The 20,820-nt window shown below is 45.4% G+C and overlaps 1 protein-coding gene across 1 annotated transcript in view; it reads left to right on the forward strand.

The window, feature by feature from the left end:
• rem1 (RAS (RAD and GEM)-like GTP-binding 1) overlaps positions 1 to 20,398 on the forward strand; it is a 29,826-nt gene extending 9,428 nt beyond the window's left edge. The window contains exons 3-5 of the mRNA XM_052031451.1: positions 12,020 to 12,096; positions 14,077 to 14,281; positions 20,121 to 20,398. Coding sequence (XP_051887411.1) covers positions 12,020 to 12,096; positions 14,077 to 14,281; positions 20,121 to 20,398 — 560 coding nt within the window. The remainder of the gene's footprint in view (positions 1 to 12,019; positions 12,097 to 14,076; positions 14,282 to 20,120) is intronic.
• The last annotated feature ends 422 nt before the right edge of the window (positions 20,399 to 20,820 follow it).

The raw sequence follows: 20,820 nt of genomic DNA on the forward strand, positions 1-20,820 counted from the left end.
GGGGGGAGACTTCTTGTTTGTGGACCATCTGGGCAGATCATTCCGTACATAATTACTTTGAGGTAGTAAAAAGAAGAACAGAATGTAGGATATTGTGTGGCAGCTACAAAGTGCAAGGGTCACAATGAGGTAGGTTGGAAGTTAAGAACTTATCTTTAGCAATGTGAAAGGTCCATTCAAGAGTCTGATAACATCAAGATAGAAGCTGTCCTTGAGTCTAGTGGTATGTGCTTTCAAGCTCTTGTATCCAGATACAAGAGCTTGAAAGCACGTACCACCAGCTTCGGACAAGGAGAGAGAACGACTGGGGTGGGAAGGGTCGTTGATTATGTTGGCTGCTTTCCCAAGGCAGCAGGAAGTGCAGACAGTCTATGGAGGGGATAGACTGAGCTGTGTTCACAACTCTTCAATTTCTTGCAGTCTTGGGCAGAGCAGTTGCCATACCAAGGTGTGATGGGAAGCTTTCTATGGTGTGTCTGTAAAATTTAAGAGTCAACAGGGTCATGCCAAATTTTTTTGAGCCTTCTGAGGAAGTAGAGGCATCAGTGTGCTTTCTTGGCTGTGATGTCAATGTACAACAATATTATAGACTCAATTTTACCAGGGCCCTCTTAATTGGAGCAAGGCATCTCTACACCTATACACAAATCCTCTTGCAATAAAGGCCAGTATAACATTTCCCTTCCTAATTGTTGCATCTCTAAGGATATTAATTTTCAGTGCAAAGGTGCTTGGGTTCCTTTGGTATGCGGTTGCACTGGAGAGAGTGCGGAGAAGACTCGTCAGGATGATAGAGAGATGGGGGGTTATGTGGGAGGGAAGGGTTAGATAGATCTTAGAGCAGGATAAAATGTTGGCACAACATTGTGGGCTGAAGGGCCTGTACTGTGCTGTAGTGTTGCCTGGAGGACTTTAGTTATGGAGAGAGATTGGATAGGCTGGGCTTGTTTTCCTTGGAGTAAAAGAGGCTGAGGGGTGACCTGATGGAGGTACATAAGATTGAGAGGCATGGATAAGGGTAGTCAAAATCTTTATCCCATAGGAAGGGTATCAAAAACAAGAGGGTGTAGGTTTAAGGTAAGTGGAAGGAGTTTTAAAGGGGATCTGAGGGGTAATTTTTCTTTACACAGATTGGTCGATATCTGGAACATGCCAAAGAAAGGGGTGGAATCAGATAAAACCACTATGCTTGAGAGGCAAGGCAGAGAAGGATATGGTCCAAATGGGATTCATGTAATGGGTGAAAAAGGACTATGGATGTGGTGAGCTGAAGGGCCCATTTCTGTGCTGTACAACTCACTGATGGCTTTCAATCTCTTGCTATTTACTAAACTCTCCCCCTTCTAGGTTATCTACCAATCTCTCACTATTTACTGAATGGTCCCCCTTTCTAGGTTATCTACCAAAGTGGGTTATTTCCATATTATTTCATCTGCTTAGTCCTTGCCTTTTGCTTAACCTGTCTATATACTCTTGAAACCACACCCCCCTCTCCTCCAGCCCACACTGCCACCTAGTGTCATCAGCAATTAAAATTGAGAGGCGTAGACAGGGTAGACAGTCGGTCTTTTTCCCAGCATGGAAGTGCCAAATACCAGAGGGCATAGCTTTAAGGTGAGAGGGAGAAGTTTAAAGGAGATTTATAAGGAAAGTTTCTTTACAGAGGTAGGTGCCTAGAACACACTGCCAGGGGTGGTGGTGGAAGCAGATCCAACAGCAACGTTAAGAGACATTAGACAGACACATGAACAGGCAGGGAACGGAGGGATGTGGATGGCGTGTAGGCAGATGGGATAAGTTAGGTTGGCATCATGGTCAGCACAGATATGGTGGTCTGAAGGGCCTGTTCCTATGCTGTACTGTTCTATGTTCTAGTTCACTTGATTCCCTCATCGAAATCCTTGCTGGGGTTTGTGACCAGCTGGGGCTCCAGCACTGATCTGTGGCACCCCCGCTGGTCACGGCTTTCCTAGCTGAAAATTACCCATTCACTCCAACTCCATTTTCTGTTCATTATTCAATCCTCAATTCACGTTGGTATTCCATGTACAGTACTTGGTCATTATAGAAGTCATTGGTGAGGCTGCACTTGGAGTACAGTGTATAGTTTTGGTCACCCTGTCATAGGAAAGATGTGGTTAAACTGGACAGAGTGCAGAGAAGATTTATGAGGATGTTGCCAGGACTCAAGGGCCTGAGTTATAGGGAGAGGTTGGCCAGGCTAGGGCTTTATTCCTTGGATTGTAGGAGAATGAGGGGTGACCTTATAGAAGTATTTAAATTATGAGAGGCATAGATAAGGTGGACGGTAACAGTCTTTTCCCCAGGGTAGGGGAGTCCAAAACTAGGGGGCAGATGTTTATTGTGAGGGGGAAGGATTTAAAAGGGACCTGAGGGACAACTTTTTCCACACAGCAGGTGATGAGTATATGGAACGAGCTCCCAGAGGAAGTGGTTGAGATGGGTACAATGGTATCATTCAAGAAGCACTTGGATAGGTACAGTAGTAAGGATGTGTATAGAAACACATATTCTGTTATGCTCCTGACTTGTGCTTTGTAGATGACAGGAAGGCCTTGGGATGTCATCCACTGCAGGATATCCTGCCTCACAGCTGCTCCTGTAGCCGTTGTAGTTGAATTCCTGGTCATTGGTGACTCCCAAAATATTGCTGGTGGGGGACTCAGTAACGGGATGTCAAGGGTAGGTCTTGTTGGAGATGATGGATGCCTGGCACTTTTGGGGTATGTTTCTGACTTTCCACTTAAATACTATTGAGAGCAGGAGACACAAAGCACCGTAGATGCTGGAATCTAGAACAACAAACAATCTGCTGAACGAACTCAGCAGGTTGAGCAGCATCTGTTTGGGGGGGGGGGGGGGGGGGGGGGGGGGGGGGGGGGGGGGGAAGCTGGAGGAGGGAGGGAGGAGGAATTGTCGACACTTTGGGTCAAAGCCCTGCATCAGGATTGGGCGTTTCACCAGGATGTTGCCTGATTATTGAGAACAACTGGGAACAAAATGTCTGGGATGTTAAAGGAAACCAGGGAATTTTACAATAGGAGGGAGAATCGGGTGGAATGGAAAAGCAAGAAACAAAGATGGTAAAACAAAGTTGTGAAGGATAAGGGTGGGGATGATGAAGTTTGCAGGGGTTTAAACAGCACTGGGTGGTGCTCAGCTGTTGGGGACTTTTCTGGACACAACATTTTCAGGAAAATGTAAGGTCCTCTGAAGTGATTGACCGGGATGCTCCCAGGAATGTGTCCAGTTTGTGTGGTGTGTATTGTGTACAGTTCTGGTCGCCCCATCACTGGAAGGATGTGGAGGCTTTGGAGAGGGTGCAGAAGAGGTTCACCAGGATGTTGCCTAGAGTGCAGGGTATTGGGTGTAAAGAGGTTGGACAAACTTGGATTGTTTTCTCTGGAGCATCAGAGGCTGAGGGGAGACCTGATAGTCAGAATCTTTTTCCTAAGATGGGAATGTCAGATACTAGAGGGCATAGGTTTATGGTGAGAGGGGGAAATAAAGGAGATTTGAGGCACTGTTTTCACAGAGTGGTAGGTGCCTGGAGCACACTGTTGGGGATGGTGGTAAAATTGGTTTATTATTGTTGCATGTACTGAGGTACAGTGAAAAACTGTTTTACATGCCATCCCTACAGATCACTTCATCACATCAGTACATTGAGGTAGTACAAGGGAAAACAATAACAGAATGTAGTGTTACAGTTACAGAGAAAGTGCAGTGCAGGCAGACAATAAGGTGCAAGGCCATAACAAGGTAGATTGTGAGGTCAAGAGCCCATCTTATTATAATGGGGGACCATTCGATAGTCTTATAACAGTGGGATAGAAACTGTCCTTGAGCCTGGTGGTACATGCTTTCAGGCTTTTGTATCTTCTGCCGGATGGGAGGGGGAGAAGAGAGAATGTCTGGAGTGGGCGGGGTCTTTGATCATGTTCACTGCTTTACCAAGGCAGCGAGAAGTTTAGTGAGTCCATGGAGGGCTCTGTAGGTGCAATAGCAACATTTATGCAGCACTTGGGCATACATGTGAACGATGGAAGGTCATGTGCAGGCAGGTGGGATTAGTTTAATTTGGCATCATGGTCAGCACAACACTGTGGGCCGAAGGGCCTGTGCTGTACTGTTCTGTGCTCGATGAATGAGGGACTTCAGCTATGAAGAAAGCTTGGAAGTTAGGAATAGTTTCACAAAAACAAAGGATTAAGAGGAGACTGACTTTAAGCTGAAAAGAAACTTTTAAAGTGTAAGGCTAGTTCTTCTGGGAAGAGGTGGCAACAGATGTGGTTGACCTTTAACTGTTTCGGGGGCAATTAGGGATGGACAATAAATGCTAGCATTGCCGCAAAGTCCACATTGGAAAAATATTAAAACAAAGTGCTGGAAGAACTCAGCCACTCAAGCAGCATCAATGGAAAGAGAAACCAGTCAATGTTTTGTGGTCAGGAATCCTCCTCGGGACTTGTCCCTGACCCAAACCATTGACTGGTTTCTCTTTCCACTGATGCTGCTTGACTGGTTGAGTTCTCCAGCACTTTGTTTTTGCTCCCAATTCCAGCATCTGCAGTTTTATTTCTTTTCCAAGTTTTTTTTTTAAAAAAAACAAAAGATAATCATCAATACACCAAGTCAGGAGACAGTTAATTACCCTGAGGGTGGCCAGAATGTGGAACCATGTGGACAAGTGGCCAAAGAGTATGACACTGGTTCTTTCCAAGGGGTCACTAGATGAACACAAGGGAAAGAAATAGAAGGGTATTCAGCAGGGATAGGCTGGTGTGGACCAAAGCCACTGACTCGGATCTGTTTCTATTGATGAAACTCCAGTCACATTACAAAAAAGGTTTGCAATTTCACTGGAAGATCACAGAAAGGCAACAGGATAGTGGAGGGAATGGCTAGACAGACAGAAATAGGGGCATCTAAACAAGCTGGAGATATGTATGCATGGTTTCTATAAATATATTGTGCTGATACAGCTGATGGCTGTGCAGGGTGCAGGACTGAAGAATTCAACCTTCAACATTCCTGGGGATAGGTTATAAATACGTAGACCCACTGCACAGGCCAAGATGCTTGTTGCAGGAGGGGAATCACAGCTGGGGTTGACCCTGGTCTGTCTAATCCCCAAGTGTGTATACATCAAGAATAAATGCACTGATCAGACTCTGTGATGACTCCTGTGGTCTGACAGCCCTATAGAAGTAGAACATGTACCAGGTAACCACATAAAAATGGAATACAGGAGTTGGGATGTCATGTTATAGCTGTACAAGACATTGGTGAGAGCACACTTGGAGTACTGTGTGCCTAGCTGTAGGAAGGATGTCATTAAGCTTGAAAGGGTGCAGGAAAGATTTAACAGCATGTTGCTGGGACTGGAGGGCTTGAGTTATAAGGAGAGACTGGATAGGCTGGGGTTTTTTCTCTGGAGTGTAGGAAGCTGAGAGGGGTCCTTGTAGAGGAAAATAAGATCATGAGGGGCATAGATAAGGTGGATGATCATGATCTTCTCCCCCAGAGCAGAAGAGTCTAAAAGAGGGGAAAGGGGACCTGAGGGGCAACTTTTTCCATGCAGAGGGTGGTACATACATGGAACAAGAGGAAGTGATAGTGGGTACAATTACAATGTTTATAAGACATTTGGACAGGTACATGGCTAGGAAGGGTTTTGAGGGATATGGGCCAAACACAGGCAAATGGGACTAGCTCAGGTAGTTAGGCTGAAGGGCCTGTTTCTGTGCTGTGTCATTCTATGAATGTATGATTAAGCCATTCTGTCCACTGAGCCTGCTCAATAAGCTTGTGGCTGATGTTGGACTTGTTCACTTTCAGCCTGATACCCATAACTCTCCACACACAAAAACATGTCAGTCTCGGCCTTGACTAACCTTCATGACTGACTCCGGGAGAATTCTAGAAATTCATGAGGAGGCTTTTCTGTTCATCGCAATAGCTGACCTCCTGCGACGGTGCCTGCTTGCTCTGGACTCTGGCAGGAAGGAACCCCTCTCCCCGCAGCCCCCCCCCTCCCCCCCCTGGCATCCACCCCACTAGCTGCATCACTGGCAATGGTGAGAGAAATGTCAAGGATTGTACACAGAACAGCACAGGAACAGGCCCTTTGGCCCACCATGTCTGTGCCAACTATGATGTCAGTCCAAACTAATCCCACCTTCTCACTCGTGGTCTATATCCCTGCCTGTTTGTGTGTCTGTCTAAATGCCTCTTAAATGTTGCCCTTGTATCTGCTTCTACCACCTCCCCGGCAGAATGTTCCAGACACCTACCACTTTTAGCATGTTTTATTCCTCATTAAACTTCTTTAAACTTTCTCCCCTCACCTTAAACCTATGCCCTCTAGTATTTGACAGTTCCACCCCAGGGAAATGACTCTGACCTTCCATACTATCTATGCCTCTCATAATTTGGGACACTCTTATCAAGTCTGCCCACAGCCTCTGCTGCTGGTGTGTAGATGAGTGGTAGAATCTGGGGCAGTTGATGGGAATGTAGAGTTTTTTTTAAAAAAAGGATTAGTGTAAAAGAGTGGTTGATGATCAGTGTGGACTCAGTGGGCCAAAGGGACTGTTTCTGTGGTGTCTCTCTTGGACTTCAAATTGACTAGAAGTTCAACAATAATAAGAGTACAGCACAGGAACAGGCTCTTTTGGCCCACGATGTTGTGCTGAAATAATTAAACATAATTAAAAGCCAACTAAATTCGTCCCTAGATAAGATATCTTTATTAGTCACACGTACATCAAAACACAGTGAAATGCATCTTTGCGTAGAGTGTTCTGGGGGGCAGCCTGCAAGTGTCGCCACGCTTCTGGTGCCAACCTAGCACACCCACAACTTCCTAACCCGCACATCTTTTGGAATGTGGGAGGAAACTGGAGCACCCGGAGGAAACCCACTCAGACATAGGGCAAACGTACAACCTCCTTACAGACAGTGGCTGGAATTGAGCCTGGGTCGCTGGTGCTGTAATAGTGTTACACCAACTGCTACACTACTGTGACTGCCCATTCTGCCTACACAATGGCCATATCCCCTGCACACACCCCCCCCCCCCCCCCCCCCCCCCAGTCTCTGCACATTCATCTGCCTATCTAAGAGCCTCTTAAACACCTCTATCGTATCTGCCTCCACCAACACCCCTGGCAGCACATTCCAGGCACCCACCACTGAGTGTGTGCATCCCTCACATCTCCTCTGAACTTGCTCCTTCTCACCTTAAATGCATGCCATCTGGTATTGGACATTCAAACCCCAGGGAAAAAGATACTGGCTGTCTACTCATATGCCTCTCAATCTTTTAAACTTCTATCGGGTCTCCCCTTGAGCATCCACTTGAGGATCAATTCTTCTATTATTATCATTATTAAAAAAACAGTAATCTCACTTGAGAGTGATGTCACCTTTGATACACCATGGAATTTTTTTTTAAACTTTAAAGAATGGACAGTGGATCCAGGAAAGAGTGAGCAAAAGCTTGAAGGGTTTTGGGGAGGGTCTTGTGGGGAAAGAAGTTGAGAGACATCAAGTGGAAGGAATGATAGAGTAGACTACCAATTCTGGGGCAAAGAAAGATGAAGAGTTTTTCTTTGTATTGTGAAGAAATCTGGGAGAATTAGAAGCATTTTGTTCAACTGCATTCTTTGTGAAGTCTGCTGTTATGCTTCAGTGAACAAAAGGTCAGGGTTTGCTTTAGTCTCAAGGCTACAGGAAACTGGGGTCTACAAGGCAATTAATAACTGCTGGGGCCTTCTCCAGCCTCGTTTCAGACTGTCGCTATGGAAAATGCTTAAATGTGTTAGCTTAACTTTTGATGGAGAGTGTATTCCAAATTAACGAGCTTTTCTACTGTACAGTCCACAGGGAAATCTAGAATTCTAGCAATGTGCCTCTTTGTGTTAACCACAAATAATTCCGCTGTTTGCAAAGTAAATTCTTTGGAGATTTGATTCCTGACGAGCCAAATAAAAATAGCTCCCTGCAGATATTGGAGATGTTTCCTTTCCACTCAATAAATTTTAAAAACCTGTAGCAGATTCCTGCTTTGAGTACTCTAAAGTCAGAGATGGAAGATTGGAAAAGCCAGCTCAAATAAGTCCTAAATTTTGAAGTTCTCTCCCTAAATTTCTCTGATCTTCTCATGGTCTTCTTTCTCCCCCCTTTTTAAGAACTTCAAACCATCCTCTTTAAACAAGCTTTTAGTCATGTGTCCAGTATATCTCCTTAGGGCCTGAAGTAAAGCTTTTTGATAATCATTCTTGTGAAATTTCTTGTGGTGTTTTACTATGGTAAACGGGCCATGCATTATAGCACATGATGGGACCATTCAGACCATTGCATTCCTACCACTTCTCTGAAAGCAATCTAATCAGTCTTATTCCCAGTTCTTTTCTGTTATTTTGTTTTCTCATTCAAGTTCCAATCAATTTTCCATTTGAATCTGCTTCTGGGAAGTGAATTCCTACTCTCGTGTGAAAAGGTGTCCCTCACATTACATTAAGTTTACTTCCTCTGTCTTGTCTCTTTTCCACCAATGGAGGCAGTTCCCCTTTATCTTTGTTGACTGGACCCTTGAAGATTTTGAACTCCACAGAATGCTTATAAACATCTGGAACAGAGAACATAGAACACTACAGCACAGTACAGGCCCTTCTGCCCACAATGTTGTGCCAACATTTTATCCTGCTCATATCTATCTAATCCTTCCCTCCCAAATGTTAACCCTTCCCTCCATTTCTCTATCATTCATGTGGCTATCTAACAGTCTCTTAAATGTCCCTAATGTATCTGCCCCCACAACCTCGGCTGGCAGTGCATTCCACACACTCACCACTGTGTGTATATTTTTTTAAAAAAAACTTACCTCTGACATCCCCCTTATCTTCCTCCAAGCACCTTAAAATTATGCCCCTTGTGTTAGCCATTTTCACCCTGGGGAGAAGGGTCTCTGACTGTCCACTCGATCTATGCCTCGTATCATCTTGTACCCCTCTATCAAGTCACCTTTCATCCTCCTTTGCTCCAAACAGAAAAGCCCTAACTCGCTCAACCTATTCTCATAAGACATGCTCCCCAATCCAGGCAGCATCCTGGTAAATCTCCTCTGCACCCTCTCCAAAGCTTCCACATCCTTCCTATAATGAGGTGACCAGAACGGAACACAATTCTCCAAGTACTCAATCTAAATGTAAGTTGTTGTTTAGCTTAGAATCCATGAGTCCTTGTCCACAGTTCAAAACCAGCCTGGATTCTCAAGTTCCTTCAGGGAGGCCACTGGTGTCCCTGGAATGGAGAGCCACATGGAAGATCTATCTCTGGAAACAGAATGCAGGGAGCCCTATCAGACCTGAGATAGCTCACAGTGGGTGCCAAAAATAGAAAACAAAATTCCATCCACAGCACTAGCACGGGCCCAGATGATGAGTTAAGAAGTATTTATAACAGAGCTAAAGATACCCTGAGGTTATCCCAGCCACCAGCCATGTTAAGCTTCGACTCACAGCCCAAGGCATGCAACTGAGTCATTTGTTGAAATTAAACCCGGGTTCAAGGCCAATTTAGCAGCAGCCTCCCCCACTGTTGCATCAGCAGTTGGCTTGGCCGTGGACGGTTTGAGCAATGCTCTCAAGTGCTGGTGGCTCAGCAACATTTGATTCGTGGCCCGCCGGCTTCAGCAGATCGAGATTCCTTGGCTATGGAGTTCCCAGGAGCAGGTCTCTCCTCAAACAGCAACGTCCTACGGTCAACTCTTGCCTTTCACACATAAAACAATGTTTCCCAGCAACAACACCAAGCAGAATTAAAATCTGAACCACTTTACGAGGTGTCTGGATAGGTTGCTCACATTCACATGTTTTAGACACAAATGTCTAAATCTAGAGGTCTTAAGTTTAAGGTCAGGGGGTAAGAGGTTTCCAGGGAATCTGAGGAAGAATTCTTTTCACCCGGAGTCTATTAGAACCTTTAATGTTCTTATAATACAGCAGAGAAAAGTCAAAGTCGAGTTGAGTTTATTGCCATGTGCACAAGTACATGTGTGCACAGGTGCAATGAAAAACTTCCTTGCAGCAGCATCACAGGCACATAGCATTAGAGACACAACTTTCATAAGAAAAACAAATTAAACAGGAAAACTGTGCTGGAGTGGCAGTCTAGATCTTTGCAGTTGAGCCTCTGGAGTGGGACTTGAACCTGCAACCTCCTGCCTCAGAGGCACAATTACTCCCCACTGAGCCAAGGCCAATTCTCTGACCCCCCCAGCACTGGAACAACCAGTGAACCAAACCATTAGGTTGAAATATGTTTTGGAGGTTTTGTTACCTGATGTGCTAAGTTTCCCACCCCTAACACCTCACATGGGACATCCCAAATTCCCTACCCACTTCCATGAGGAAAGAATTCCCAGTCATCATGCATTCACTGCTACCAGTGCCCATAGAATCATACAGCATGGAAACAGGGCCTTTGGCCCAACTGGTCCATGCCAACCAAGTTACCCATCCAAGCTAGTCCCATTTGCCTGCATATGGCCCATATCCCTCTAAACCTTTCCAATCCATCTACCTATCCAAGTATATTTTAAAAGTTGTTATTGTACCTGCCTCTACCACTTCCTCTGGCAGCTCGTTCCATATACTGGCCACCCTCTGTGTAAAATAAAAAGTTACCCCTCAAGTTCCTATTAAATCTCTCCCCTCTCACCTTAAACCTATGCCCTCTAGTTCTTGATTCCCCAATCCTGGGAAAAGACTGAGTGCATTCGCCCTATCTATGCCCCTCATGATTTTATACACCTCTAAAAAATCACCTCTCAGTCCCCTACACTCCAAGGAAAAAAGTCCCAGCCTATCCAACCTCTCCCTATAACTCAATCCCTCAAGTCCTGGCAACATCCTTATAAATCTTTTCTGCATTCTTTCTAGTTTAGTTGTATCTTTCCTATAGCGGGGGAACAAAACTGAACACCGTACGCCAAGTGTGGCCTCACCAGTGTCCTGTACAACTGCAACATAACCTCCCAACTTCTTTTCTCAATGCCCTGACTGATGAAGGCCAGAATGCCAAAAGCCTTCTTCACCACCCTGTCTACCTGTAACTCCAATTTCAGGGAACTATGTACTTGTATTCCAAGGTCCCTCTGTTCTACAACACTCCCCAGAGCGTTATCATTCACTGTGAAAATCCTACCTTGATTTGACTTTCCAAAATGCAACACCTTGCCTTTATCTGAATTAAACACCATAATACAGCCCATCCTTGGCTAAACCCTAGTTTCCTTGACCAAGTGGGTATGGATCCAAGATGTTGAGTGATGCACGCTACACAGAAAGGGAAAAAAGAGACTTGTATTTCATAACCTCTGTCCCAACTTTGTACGGCCATTGAAGTACATTTAATGTATGGTCACTGTTCCAATGTAGGCAGCCATTTTATATGCACAGCAAGCTCCCACAAACAATCATGTGATCATGGCCAATAATCTGTTTCAGAGATCTTTGTTGAGGAATATTGGTTACGGACAAGGGGGAGGAGGGGGTGGGGACTGAAATAAAACTAGAAAATGTCAGAAAAACTCAGCAGGTCAGATGGTGTCTGCGGAAGGAGAAACAGTTAACATTTCAAGTCTGTGACCCTTCATCAGAACAGAGAAAGAGGAAAACAAGTTGGTCAGGGTAACCGAGAAGGTGGGGAGGGCAAAGTAGAACAAAGGGAATTTCTGACTGGGTTAACAGAGGACCCCCTTGTTCTTTTTCAAGACAATACAACAGAACCATTTCAGCCCTCCCGAGACATTGGAGCCCTACTTTAATGCCGTATCCAAAAGACAGCAGTTAGGACAGTGCTCCCGAGGTCTTGTACTCAGTTTTACACGCAGGTCTCTGGAGCGGGATTTGAACTCGCAGCTGTCTGACTCTCCGGTCCCTCTTGCTGGATTTCACCTTGACTATTCTGTGTTGCTCCTTTCTTTCAGAAGACACATATGAACGAACTCTAACAGTTGATGGAGAGGACACAACGTTAATAGTGATGGATACATGGGGAACTGAGGTAACCATTTCATTATTTAATTCATTCAAGGAATATAGTCCTCACTGGCAAACATAGAACAGTACAGCACAGAACAGGCCCTTCGGCCACAATGTTGTGCCGACATAGCTAATCCCTCCTACCTACAGAGATGCCCATATCCCTCTATTTTCCTCTCATTCATGTGCCCATCCAAGCCCCTCTTAAAAGCCCCCAAAGAACTTGCCTCCACCACCCTATCAGGCAACGCATTCCAGGCATCCACCACTCTCTGAGTAAAAAAACGTACCCTCGTGTTTGTTCTGAACCTACCCCCTCTCACCTTAAATGCATGCCCTCTGGTATTGGATCACTCAATAATGGGCAAGACTAGCATTTATTGCCCTAATTGCCCTTATGAAGGTAATGGAGATTCACTTTCTTGAATTGTTGCAGTCTTTCTAATTAGGATGTTCCCAGGTACAATTGAGTGGGGAGTTCCAGGATTTATACCCAGTGGTGATGAAGGAACAATGATATATTTCCAAGTTAAGATTGTGTGTGACTTGGAGGGGAATCTGTGGGAATTGGTGTTCCCATGCACCCTGTCCTCCCTGGTGATCGTGGCCACACATTTATGAAGTGCTGACGGAGCAGCCTGGGTCAGTAACAGAGGTGTATTTTGTAGTTGGATAAGATAAGGTTTCTTTATTAGTCACACGTACATCGAAACACACAGTGAAATGCATCTTTTGCATAGAGTGTTCTGGGGGCAGCCCGCAAATGTCGCCATGCTTCTGGCGCCAACATAGCATGCCCATAATTTCCTAACCTGTACGTCTTTGGAATGTGGGAGGAAACTGGAGCACCCGGAGGAAACCCACGCAGACAGGGGGAGAACGTACAAACTCCTTAAGACAGCGGCCGGATTTGAACCCGGGTCGCTGGCGCTGTAAAGCGTTACACTAATCGCTACACTACCATGGTGCACACTGAAGCTGCCCCATGCCAGTGGTGGAGGGAATGAATGTTTAAGATGGGGTCCCAGTCAAGTGACCTGGCATGTCCTGAGTGTAAAACTTCCTGAGAGTTGTTAGAGCTGCATTCGTTCGGGCAAATGGAGATTATTCCATCACACTCCCGATCTGACGTAAGTCAGCTGGATTTTTCTCAACCTTGGGCTGCTCCTTTCTCATATCTCCAGTTTCCTCCATACCTTAGCTGCTACCTAAGAGGGGAGTCTTTCAAAGCTCTTTATCAAAGCCATTGAGACCTGTGGGCAGTTTTTGTTCAACAGGATGAGCCACGTTGAGTCACCCACACATTTTGCCCTTCACCTACCTGGCAAGCATGTTCCACCTCCCCTTGCACTTTCCACCAGTGTCCCAACTGAGGTCAGAACCTCCTGCTGTTACAAGCCTCTTGAATAGACCTCTTGTACAATAAAGATGCACTCTTGATCTCCCAGTCTACTTTGTCATGGCCCTTGCACCTCATTGTCTAGCTGCACTGCACTCTCTCTGTAACTGTAGCTATAGAGTCATGGAGCAATACAGCACAGATACAGGCCCTTTGGCCCAACCAGTCCATGCCGACCACAGTGCCCACCCAGCTAGTCCCAATTTCCTGCATTCAGCCCTGCCCCTCCATGTACCTATCCAAGTGCTTCTTAAATGATACTATTGTACCTGCCTCACCCACTTACCCTAGCAGCTCGTTCCATTTACTCACCACCCTCTGCGTGGAAAAAGTTGCCCCTCAGGTCCCTTTTAAACCTTTCCCCTCTCACCCTACACCTATGCCTCCTAGTTTTGGACTCCCCTGCCCTGGGGAAAAGACTGTTACCATCCACCTTATCTAGATATTCTGCATTCTGTTTTTTTCCCTTTGTACTGCCTCAGTGTACTTGCTAATGGAATGATCTGTCTAGAAGACATGCGAACAAAGCTTTTCCCTATATCTTGGTACATGTGACAATAATGAACCAACTACCAACTGCCAGGTGATCTCTTCCCTCTCCAGGGCGACGAGCCATGGGTTCAGGAGTACTGTATGCAAGTGGGCAATGCCTACATTATTGTCTACTCCATCACCGACCGTACCAGTTTCGAGAGCGCATCTGAGCTCCGCATTCAGCTGCGGAGGCTGAGGCAGGCAGAAAACATCCCGATCATCCTGGTGGGAAACAAGAGTGACCTGGTTCGGTGCCGTGATGTCTCAGTGGAAGGTCAGTTGCACGTTGATCTGTGTGTGTCCGGAAACAGTGATCACCAGAACGGAACGAACCCGTCCACCGTCTCCTATCCTAACCGTTTGAAATCTAAACACCTCTAGGATAACTCGAATGTGACTGGATTATTGCATTTACAGAGTTCCTTTCCCAATGAACATCAGTGAACTGGATGGGTTTTTGATGGCAATCTGAACATAGAACATAGAACAGTACAGCACAATACAGGCTCTTCGGCCCACAGTGTTGTGCCGACCTTTAAACATCGCCTAAGACTATCTAACCCCTTCCTCCCACATATCCCTCTATTTTAAATTCCTCTATTTTAAATTCCTCCAAATGCCCATCTAGTAATTTCTTGAATTTGACCAATGTACCTGCCTCCACCACCGCCTCAGGCAGTGCATTCCATGCCCCAACCACTCTCTGGGTAAAAAAGACCTTCCTCTGATATCTCCCTTGAACTTCCCCACCCATTACTTTAAAGCCATGCCCTCTTGTATTGAGCATTGGTACCCTGGGAAAGAGGCGCTGGCTGTCCACTTAATATTTTGTATATCTCTATATCATGTCTCCTCTCATCCTCCTCCTCTCCAAAGAGTAAAGCCCCAGCTCCCTTAGTCTCTCCTCATAATGCACACTCTCTAAACCAGGCAACATCCTGGTAAATCTCCTCTGCACCCTTTCCGATGCTTCCACATCCTTCCTATAATGAGGCGACCTGAACTAGACACAGTACTCTAAGTGTGGTCCAACCAGAATCTGACCATTACTGACACCAGCTTTTTATTCCAGGTTTACTTAATTTACTGAGTTTAAATTCCATAGATGTCGTGGTGGGATTTGAACTCACTTCTTTCAATTTTTTAGTCCAATAACCGTTAAGTTACTGTATACTGCAATATAGAATTTGATGAGCTGAACCTTCACTTTAAGGTGAGAGGGGAAAGATTTAAAGGGGGCCTGAGGGGCAAGTTTTTTCCACACAGAGGGTGGTAGGGAATATGGAATGAGCTGCCAGAGGAAGTGGTAGAGGCGAGTACAGTTGTAACGTTTAAAAGACATTTTGACAGGTCCGTAGATAGGAAAGGTTTCAGGGGATATGGACCAAATGCAGGCAATGGCAATAGCTCAGGAGGCACCTTGGTGGGCATGGACGAGTTGGGCCGAAAGGCTGTTTCTGTGCTGTATTGCTCTACGACTCGATCTAAACACTTCCTGTGAGTGGCATAGCTAATGGAGCCCTTCCCTCTCAGCTCCAGTGACCCCAGGTTCAATGGTGACCTCAGGAGCTGTCTGTGTGGAGTTTGCACGTTCTCCCTGTGACTCCGTGGGTTTCCTCCAGGTGCTCCGGTTTCCTCCCACATCCCAAAGATGTGCGGGTTGGTAGGTTAATTGGGCCGCTGTAAATTGCCCCTAGTGCGTAGGTGAATGGTGGACTCTGGCAGGAGTTGATGGGAATTAAATGGGTTAGAGTAGGATTAGTGTAGAAATGGGTCATCAATGGTCATCATGGACTTGTTGGGCTGAAGGGCCTGTTTCCATGCTATATCTCTCTGTCCCTAATCACACCCAATCCATTAAATCGAAGCAAACAGATTCTTATTGACCACCACAATTTGCATTTACATCCAATACAGTAAAACAACCCAAAGCACTTCACACAGCAGAAATAAAAATAGAAAATGCTGGAAACACTCAGCGGGTCAGTCAGCATCTGTGGAGAGAGAAACAGTTAATGTTTCAGGTCAAAGGGTCTGATGAAGGGTCTTCAACCTGCAATGTTAACTGCATCTCTTTTCACAGACGCTGCCTGACCTGCTGAGCTTTTCCAGAATTCTTTGTTTTTATTTCAGAATTCCAGCATCTGCAAATCTTTTTTGAACTTCACGCAGCAACATTGTCAGTTACAACTTAACCTCAAACCATGCCAAGAGATAATAGGACAGCTTGGTCCAAAGATAGATTTTCAGGAGCATCTTAAACGTAATCAGAGCTTGTGAACCGGGCTACAGAACGCCAAGATCAGGTGACCACATCCCACTGGATTGGTTTCCCAGAGGTTCCAACACTTCCATAAGTTACTTCCTTTATTTCGAATTTAAGGAGTAGAGGTATAATGACAGTGTGATCCAACCCACATACAGAGAACCAACCCTTAGATCCTAATATGAGTGTGTGGGCATTTGAATTCAGTCTTTAGGAAACTGGTTTTAGTAAACTGGACCATGAAACTGCTGGATTGTCCCAAAGACCCAGCAGGTTCACAAACATCATTTCAGTGAGGAAACTAGTCCAAGCGTCATTAACTCTTAGCTACGACTTGAAGTGGCCATCAAGGCTGTTGATTGGAGGGATGTCCAGCACATCCACAGCAAAACATGGGACTACCAATGAATGTTGACCTTGGCCGTGAAGCCAACATTCATTGGACTTGGTCTCCATCTCAACTTGTAGAACCCCAGTTGCCTGTCCATTGCCTATCACACAAATTATTCCTAATTAGGCACATAAATTACTCTGTTGCAGTCAACCAGACTGCATCCTTTAACATCACTGACATCTCAATGGCTGCATCACTGAGTAAGTGGATCAGAGTGAAAAGATTTGGAATTTTTTTTTTATCCCTCTTTAGTTTATAAGTCACTTGGTCCAAACCAAGCATTATTTGACAAGCTGATCTTCAGTTTGTAAATCTTTCTTCATAGCCTTTTCTCACGCTACCCAAGATCATATAGCTACATGTACATGGTCAGGCAGAAGTTCTATGGCACTAATTAAACCTCCAGAGTCTTGAACCTTTCCATTTATTGGTAACTTGGAAGCTTGCTGACAGATAAAAATAGTCTGATTCTCACTGGGAGGTTTCAGACTCTTGGCTGGAAACAAGCGTTTGCTCATCTATTGACATCATGAGCCAGGAATCTAAACAACAAACTTTAAGCTCAACTCTTGCTCAAAAGGGTTGGACATCTTGCAAACAATGACTACTGAACAAGGAAAATTTATCACCAGCATTGCATGGGATATGAACTTATGCAGACCAGTTTGCAAAATATTGCTGTTACTGGATATCTGAAACGAAACAAAGTTTTATTGTGTTAAATTCTGCCTGCCCCATTACAGGAAGGACGTGGAGGCTTTGGAAAGGGTGCAGAAGGGGTTTATCAGGATGCTGCTTGGATTAGAGGGTATGAGCTATCAGGAGAGGTCAGACAAACTTGGGTTGTTTTCTCTAGAGTGTCGGAGGTTGAAGGGAGACCTGATAGAAGTTCAGAAAGTTATGAGAGGCACAGATAGCGTAGACAGTCAGAATTTTTTTTCCCCCAAGGTCGAAATGGGAAGTACTGGAGGACATGCATTTAAGGTGAGAGGGGGGGTAAGTTTAAAGCAGGTGTGTGGGACAAGTTTTTTTACACAGAAAGTGGTAGATGCTTGGAATGCGTTGCCAGTTGTGGTGTTGGGAGCAGATATAATAGTGGCTGTTAGATAGACACATGAATACGCAGGGAATGGAGAGATATGGATCATGTACATGCAGAAGAGATTTAGTTTAATTCGGCATCGTGTTCAGCACAGACATTGTGGGCCGAAGGGCCTATTCCTGTGCTGTACTGTTCGATGTTCTGGAAATGTTCAGCAGGTCAGGCAGATTCTGTGGCAAGAGAAACAGGTAAAGCTTCAAATCCAATCTTAGCTCTGAACCCAGAACTCTGCATGGGAGGCCATTTGTTCACTTAATGAAGAAATGAATGTTCTATACCTCCATGTCTCAGATTTCTCTGATCCCCAATTCGGAGGCTGTCGGGAAACATCAGTACATTGAACTGAAGTAACTAATGACCACTTCCAAACCTCCAACGGAGGGTAACTCTACTCCCACGCTGCTCCCTACCTTTTTATCCTGGCTCTCCTGATTCAGAGGGTAGCTTCTTATTCGGACCCAGCAGATTGTGGGTTCAACTCCAGAAGCCTTGAGTGCCAGACCCTAGGTTGGACTTACCATGAAATGCCAAAGAAGTGCTGCACTGTTGAAGATGTCATCTTTTAAGGAAAGTGTGAAATACCTTGCATTTAACAAGCTTGTCTCTGTTATATGCATGCACTTGGAGGTAATTTTAAAATAAAACTAATGAATTTAAGGGAAGTAAACACTTAGAAGAGATGTATGGTTATCTGCCAATTTTCTGTACCTCTTTAACTAGCTCACAGCATCAGTTTGGCTTCCATTAAATGGTAGAGATGACTTTAACTTGGAGATTTCTGATTTTTTCAAAATGCTTTGATTTTATCACAGATTTAAATTTCTGGAATATGACATATAATTTAAAATAAGAATGTGATTTTGAGTGAAGCCTTCTTTCATATGGACCCACTTTCACAATTCCCAACAAGTTGGATTAAGGTATTATCATTAACACTGTAAAACATCCCAGAGTGCTTCATAGGAACCAACCTTTGAGTCAAGAGGCTCTGACCTCAAGTATCACTCCAGAGACTTGACCACAAGAATCAAAGCAGACCCTCCACTACAGTACCGAGGGAGTACGCCAGCGTCAGGTGGGACAATAAAGCACAGCTGTGTCTGTCTTCCCTTCTAGACAGAAAGAAGACAGGAAAATAGGAGCAGGAGTAGGCCACTCAGCCCCTCAAACCTGCCCTGCCATTCAATGTCATCATGGCTGACTGACCCAGGACTCCCTGCCTCTTCTATACCTGTTCCCCAATCGCCGGATCTTTCAAATTTTATCTCCCTCTTCTTTAGCTCCCTTGGCATTATTTTGTAAAAGAGCATCCCCGATATCCTGCATCACTAAGGACCCTCACCATGCCCTCTTCTCATTACTGGCATCAGGGAGGAGGTACAGATAAGAGAAGAGATCTTTATTAGTCACATGTACATCGAAACACACAGTGAAATGCACCTTTTGCGTAGAGTGTTCTGGGGGCAGCCCGCAAGCGTCACCACGCTTCCGGCGCCAACGTAGCATTGCACAACTTCCTAACCCGTACGTCTTTGGAATGTGGGAGGAAACCGGAGCACCCGGAGGAAACCCACACAAACATGGGGAGAACGTACAAACTCCTTACAGACAGCGGCCAGAATTGAACCCGGGTTGCTGGCGCTGTAATAGCGTTACGCTAACCGCTACACTACCGTGCCTGCCCTGGAGGGTATAGGAGCCTGAAGACCCACACTCAGCAATTCAGGAACAGTGTCTTCCCCTCCGCCATCAGATTTCCCAACGGTCCATGAACACCACCTTATTTTTCCTTTTTTATTGCACTATGTATTTATTTTTGTAATTTATAATTATTTTTTTAATTTAAATTTTTTAAATTTTATTTACAGCGTGGTAACAGGCCCTTTCAGCCCAACGAGTCCGCGCCGCCCATTTTAAACCCCCAAATTAACCTACCCGTACGTCTTTCGAATGTGGGAGGAAACCAGAGCACCCGGAGGAGACCCACGCAGACATGGGGAGAACGTACAAACTCCTTACAGACAGCGACGGGAATCGAACCCCGATCACTAGTGCTGTAATAGCATTATGCTAACCGCTACGCTACCATGTCTTACACGATACTGCTGCTGCAAAACAACAAATTTCACATCATATGTCAGTGATAATAACTCTGCTCCTGATCCTGACCAATACTTCCAACTTTTCCAAAAGCAATTCCTAGTCATTATCATGTTGCTGTTTGTGGGGCCTTCCACACTGCAACAAGGCAAACAATCCATTGACTGCAAAACACTTTGAGCCGTGCTGGAAGGGGTATGAAAGTCACCACAGGAATTCAATTCTCTCTCCCTCCCTGTTTCCTACTGCAGAGGGCCGTGCGTGTGCCGTGGTCTTTGACTGCAAGTTCATCGAGACCTCCGCCACCCTGCACCACAACGTGACCGAGCTCTTCGAAGGCATCGTGCGGCAGATCCGCCTTCGCAAGGACAGCAAGGAGGCCAACGAGCGGAGGATGGCCAACCACAAGAGGAGGGAAAGCATCACAAAAAAAGCCCGGCGGTTTCTGGACAAGTTTGTGGCAAAGAACAACAAAAAGATGGCCTTAAAAGTCCGGTCGAAGTCTTGTCACGACCTGTCGGTATTGTAACTGCACAGAAGTCCCAGCAAACCAGTCACCAGTGGGGAACAGTAACCACAGCCAGCAAGTTCAGTCAGGGCCAAGATCCATTCACTTGTATTCCTTTCCTGATAAGTCTCGTTGGTGGTTGTGGCCCCGTGACCAGGTGGTTGCTTAATCCCGTTCGAGAAAACTTGACTTGGTGAAGACGGGAGTCAACAAGATGGGATTCTACAGCATCTTTATGAAGCCCCTCCATATTCAAAAGGGGAAGAACTGACCAAAGTCTCACATGCAATGCATGAACCAAGCAAAAACGCTATAAGGTTGTGGAGAAAACACTGCTGGTTGGCACTTGGGCAGACGAGGCTTTTCTTTCTTCCGCTCTCCTCTGTGGAAGATACTTCCTTCAGCGGAGTAACCCCACCAGCTTCTGCTTAAGTCCCTTGCAT

This window comes from Pristis pectinata, chromosome 16, assembly GCF_009764475.1.
Source record: "Pristis pectinata isolate sPriPec2 chromosome 16, sPriPec2.1.pri, whole genome shotgun sequence".
NCBI classification, from domain to species: domain Eukaryota; kingdom Metazoa; phylum Chordata; class Chondrichthyes; order Rhinopristiformes; family Pristidae; genus Pristis; species Pristis pectinata.